Below are 6,187 nucleotides of genomic sequence, written 5' to 3' on the forward strand. Positions count from 1 at the left end.
GTAATGTATCAAGTTGTTAAGTTTATAGTCGTTTTTGCAACCAATTAAATTCCATCTATAATAATTATTATTAGGAATTTTGTCGAATTCTAATTTTTGTTCTACAAAGTAATGCGTATAGAAGATATCATCTTTAAGGTAATATTTTTGAGAGTTAAATTTGAAATAGAGATATTATTTCCATTTATACAATTTTGAAATTAAGTAGCAATGCATTAAATTTTCCTATAACAATATGATTTGATATATGGGACAAAAGTATTCCTTGCATGCATTACATATATGTAATATAGAATACGCGAGTTAAAGCGTAGTGAATGAGAAGTAACCGTTCCATATCTTGGTCATAATTATCTGCAATAATATGTCATACTTCTCCTTCTTTTTATTTTCTTTTACAACTGCTTTACTGAAAAAACTATGGACATAAAAGGTAGTTTTCCTAAACAACGTTGTCTACAATAACGTTACCTATTTCAACTAGAAGCTTTACGTATCTTATAAAAATTATAGATACTTTGTCATAATTATAGACGTGAAAAACATTATGGAGTTTTCAGTTTCATTTCGTTCGCGAGAATTCAATTTCCCGCCAACAATGCACCATAGAGACCACAGCAAATCATGAAATCACAAGGAAATCGGTTTTAAGTGGGGTTTGATGGTAGTGGGTATTTTTAGACTATATTTATTTCCTTTAAAAAAAAGGGATCTATATGAAAATATATATGAAAATATCAAAATTTGAAAGATAAATGTATGGATTTTTTCTTTACTAAATAATAGTTTGAAGCTAAACCAATTAAAGACATATATTATTTTAGGTAGATCTGACCCCAGGATCATAAAGCATTTTTAGACTTAAGTCCAAATTTCAATCATTCATAAAATAAATACTGCTCATAAAATAATGGTTGGAATTAATAACTTTCAATGTAATATAGAGACACATTTTAAGAGCATCTTTTTTTTTTTCTCGATGTATTCAATCACAAGACAATAAGGCAGTGTACAAGTTTTGACTTAAGTCTAAGACTGCTCCATTATTCTGCAGCATGATGGTTAATTTTTTGACCATCGATCCTCTCTAAATGAGAGCTGCAGAAAAGAAACTGCAAAAACATCGTCCAGTAGTGTCACTTCATTGTACTGTTTTTATTTTAAATGAATATTCATCATTTTTTCCTATCAGGTAGAAGAAAAATTAAGTTCATTAGTTTCTAAATATTTGTGTCAACACAATGCGCTACTGTGAAGAGACCAATCATAATAATAAGGCATAGAATTATTTACGTTTCAAATATGAATTGCTCAGTAGGTTGGCCCATTGATCTATAAGAATACTAGTAAGACATTCACCTCCTCTCGCTCCGATAAAAACGCTTCGTTATATAAGAGTGCCAATTTTCATGATGGTTTTAGTTTAAACAAGGTTTGGATTTCAAATTCCTTATTGCCTTATTGAAAGATTTTCATACAACCTTTAAAATCATTATAGTGCGAAAAAAAGAGTTCAAATCAAATTGATCAGAACATTTCTTACACATGAGTCCGACAGATTTACTTTCGATTTTTGGCTTTTTACCAATTAAAAGTTTTTTTTTATTCATAGAAAAATAATGTCTATAAAATGTAAATGTAGATACTTGTATATGTTAACCTTTTGGATTCTTTGTGAAATATATTTCACATTTAATACTGTTCACGTCGAAGAACGAAAATATGATTACATATATTTTTCTGTCGCGAGCAGCGAGTGCGGCACGCAAGATGCGAAAAATTATCGGCTTTTGGTAAAATGAAGGTATAATTAGCATCATGTGAATTGCTAAATTGTAAGGTACGGAAAGCTGTCGGATAGAAATAATGCAGTCTATTGATTTTGTTAAGACTGGCATCTCCTTAGTTTATATAATTAACCTGTCTAAAGTACGCTTTTCTTCTTCTTTCTGTTATATATACTCGTATTTAAGTAACCCTTATGTGTATTATGAGAAGACATGGCATGCTGAAAAAGAGCAGGTAACGACTACAATTTCAAAAAAAAATTCAGTACAAGAACAGAGAAATAACCTCTCTTCTTGCTGCTCAACTTATTATTTCTCCCTCAAGAAAATCTTTGGAAGCAAGTCAATTCCAATAATGGTTAATGCTTAATAAGGAGTGTCAAAGTCTTCATCATAAATCTGTGAAACATTGATACTTTCTTATCGGAAACAAAATCCCTCATTTTTATTTTTTATTAGAATCAGGGATTTGTAACAAGGAGCCATTAAAGGGCGTATGCTCAAAGAGGTGTAATATCTGTGGAGATGAGAAAGCTCTTTACAAGAAGGCTATTTTCATTGTGTACGGGAGCGTTAAGCTTATAGCATTCGCTTCAGAGAGATGAGACAGAGGTTTCTATGTCTCTCAACTGTACCCTCCTATCCTCAACAAATCAAGCTTGGTCAGTGTGCCAATGCATCTGAAATGTACCTCACTGACAAGAGATACTTTCCCAAGATTATGAAGTCAGGTTTTATGCGAATGAAAAATAAACATAATTTGATCATAGATTTTATTTTCCATTAAAGTTAGGGCAAATGATTTTGTGTACAGAGAAGGGCTTCTGTGGGCTAATTAGTGCCATTGTTTGCCAAGATATCTTTCTCGGTTCCTATAGACCCAGTGACCTACAGCTTATTATTCAACAAATATTCATTGTTTTAGACAGCTAATGGAAGAGTAACCGTATATCACGTGATTCAACTTAGGACATATAGTCCAAACGTTTTGCGGGTAGTTCAGTCGTCTAAGATATCTTTATTAGATCGAGTTTGTCACTAGTTTAAATTGATTTTTTTTAAATTAAAAAATGCAGGCCGCAGAAAGTGAACAAAGCATAGGTAGTGACTTCATTGCGGAAGAAAATTTACATTTCGAGGAAAATAATGACGACGACGAAAATTCGTCATATGATGAAGATACTGGAGACGACTCCGATGAAAAATCGGAATACGAAGAGAGCATCAGTTTTCACAACGCGTGTAGGGAGTTCTACATGAACAGGAAGGATGCGACGGAGTCCTTCAAACACAACATGGAAAGAGATCACGAGAAACGAACAGAAGTGGAGAGGAGGAAGAAGACGACGTCCATTGATGACGCCATGGAGCGATTACGACGTGAAATGGTGAGAGTGAACGGCCCCATTCAGATCTATATCAGTCATTCAACTCATGTTTTGCGAACTTTTGCTTTTGCAATTAAACCTTGTTAATTGCTAATTGTTAGTGCATTTTTGTGATAATTTCTTTTATCAAAATAGACGGGGAGAAACTATTTCCAAGTTTCAATCTGAATTCATACTAGATGCTCGTTTAAATTTGGTTAAATGTTCAGCATCCATTAAATGCGAGGGAAATGATTACTTTGATTGAAATAAAAAAGGTCGAAATGGCAATATAATGAACAAAAGAGTATTGTCAACTATCCGAGTCCAAGAATACTATCCTTTTTTTTTTTTTTAGAAATATGCTGTAATATCATAGATATCATCTAATCAATTTTGGTGACTTCTTTGGTTGCGTGTGTAAAAGTCGTGCATTATATGAACTGGACTGTCGTAAACTTCTCTACAAATGATACGTCATATTGAAAACAAGTATAATCTGAGTTAAATGAGAACAAATATACCAAGTGTTATAGGGCTTGTAAGACAAAAACTTTGAGAAAAATGTTAATGAAGCTAAAAGATTTGAATGGATTATGTTCCTCCTCAGATTGTATCTATAGGCCGCAGATTAATGACATTGTCGTCAAGTTACACTCTTTGTTGTAAAGAACTATCTATGTGTGGCATAGAACGCAACAGTGTTTCCTTATATCTAATTACTATTCAAATTAGATAATCACGTGCACAGAAGAACTTTTTGTATTACACCTATTGTATTCAGACCATATAGAAAAAAACTTTATGCATAATATTATTACACATATTGTATTCAGACCATATAGAAAAAACTTTATGTATAATATTTTATAAATTATGTACAGCTGTTTGTACAGGCTTCTTAAATTTATACATTAAATTGCTAATGTTTTATGACATTTTAGGCTTCATTGATGGACCAAGACCTGACGCTAATGGAACAGCTGATGACACTCAATGAAACCATAGAGGATATCAAAGTCAAAAGACTCTACGGATCAAGTCGAGAGTCATTCCACAGCTCATGTGATATAAAGATTGGATCTGATTGGTCACTTCCAGAAAGGAAAACTTATTTTCGCGCCTCCAAGATTTACCCGGGTAAAGCCACCGTTGATATGACGTCAACAGAAAATCTGACTCATTGCGATAAATCTCAAAGACAGGTTGACCCTGAGTACAATGCGTTTTAAAAATATACGTCATGTGATTCGAAATGGTGCTGTGTTGTGCAATCTGACTAAAACAAACCGAGTGACATCCAGCATAGAATGGCTCTTTTATACATATATCTAGTCATGTGTATGGTTGACGCATATATTCTTCCAATATATTCTCACCATTTTTTTTAAAACTGTCCATTGTCTTTCTCATGAAAATACACCTAAGAGATCAAAGGACAGCAATGTTACCAGTTGTTGAACTTGTATGTATAACTTCATTTTCGTATCTCGGCTGTGAACAGAACTGCGTCTAAATCCGCTACAAAACAGAAAAGAAACATCAAGATATGATCTATTCTTTGTAATGGAGGGATAATTACTAGCGATAGTTATCTTTCTAGAACTTATCGTGATGAACCGATTATCCCGTCAGTGGCTTCCATTAACCATTGTTTGGGCTCCATCTCCTACATCTATTGATCTCATTGTCTCGGGGACTTGGGAGACCTTATCCTTTTTGTTACACCAGCCATCACCTAGTGCTGTATCGTCAGTTCTGAAGGATAAAGTTGCAAGATACGTGATTCTTTTGATAGGTTTGGCATTGTTCTCTCAAGTTATCTAGTTGTATCTGTTACGATTTGGCAAATGTGATGACAAACAGCCCTCCGCTGGCTGTCAACTGATACGGCAATACGAACAAGTATCTGACTATTTTGTAAACAATACACTGTCTTCCTTAACTCTGCTGAACCATAAACACCTGATTAAAGAATTTTTAATGGAAGAGGATGCAAACAAAAATTTTCATAGTTCATATAGTTCGGTATCATTTTATAAACAACTATACTTTACTTGGAAAAATCAATACAGATATAAAATTGATATAAAAAATGTGTACCCAGATTTATTATGCAAGGTTCTGTAAGGTTTTTTTCTTATGGTGAAACAATTCCTCGGTATAATTTAAATCAAGACTATTGAGTCTATTGATGAGTTACCATATCTGAGATATGTTTCCTTCTTTTAACTTTACGCAAACTGAAGAAATATATCGGTAGAATTTTCCGTTAATTAAATTTTTGGAGAAAAACTTACAAATATACAACAAATTACATGTTTATATTAGGTTTTAATTGTAACACTAAGTAAATTATTTGGGATTTTTTCTTATCATTTTAAACAAATAAATTGACACCAATATCTAAGTGTCTTGGGAGATTCTTTTATATGTAAAAGCTTTTTGTTTAATTGGAGTATGTTATATTTTTCTATTTGATGCAATATTTGATGCAATGCTGATCTGGAATATACTGGTATGTGTTTACGGCTCAAAACAAGAAAATAATTAATTCAACTATATTTTGATCTAAAGGAAACAAATGAAATTGGATTCTTTATCATTCACAGATAAACTTATGTTATATCTTTGCTGGTGCAAATTTGATTTGATGATGTACATTGTTCCGGTATATATTGAGTTGATTTTGGTAAATATGTACGATACAGGGGGAAAATGGACAGCAATTCAGAGAACATTTGTCAGTTTTCCTCATTTTTAAAAATCATTTATTCTCAACCTTTATAAAATTTATATTAACACAATCATTGTTTTTTAATAAAAAGATACGTTGGTTAAAGATTGTAACATCGTGAATATAATGATATGATTGTCAATGATATGATATATATATATATATATATATATATATATATATATATATATATATATATATATATATATATATATGTTACGTAAAAATAAAGAAATATGCATATGAAATGTAAATTAGCATTGTTATAATTGATTTTGTTATGAAAATCTGAATTA

General features: G+C 31.8%; 1 protein-coding gene across 1 annotated transcript; it reads left to right on the forward strand.

The window, feature by feature from the left end:
* Window positions 1-2,775: 2,775 nt before the first annotated feature.
* On the forward strand, window positions 2,776-4,604 carry LOC105331522 (uncharacterized). Its single transcript, XM_011433752.4, has 2 exons — window positions 2,776-3,175; window positions 4,099-4,604. Exons 1-2 carry the CDS (start codon window positions 2,858-2,860, stop codon window positions 4,384-4,386), a joined length of 606 nt encoding a protein of 201 aa, XP_011432054.3. The 5' UTR covers window positions 2,776-2,857; the 3' UTR covers window positions 4,387-4,604.
* Window positions 4,605-6,187: the final 1,583 nt, after the last annotated feature.

The sequence above is a fragment of the Magallana gigas genome, chromosome 7 (genome assembly GCF_963853765.1).
Source record: "Magallana gigas chromosome 7, xbMagGiga1.1, whole genome shotgun sequence".
Taxonomy (NCBI): domain Eukaryota; kingdom Metazoa; phylum Mollusca; class Bivalvia; order Ostreida; family Ostreidae; genus Magallana; species Magallana gigas.

Excerpts from the sequence above, each read along its gene's own strand:
- LOC105331522 (XM_011433752.4), top strand. The coding sequence starts at position 2,858 with ATGCAGGCCGCAGAAAGTGAACAAAGCATAGGTAGTGACTTCATTGCG. Across the intron at positions 3,176-4,098 it reads AGCGATTACGACGTGAAATG|GCTTCATTGATGGACCAAGA; the intron begins GTGAGAGTGAAC and ends ATGACATTTTAG.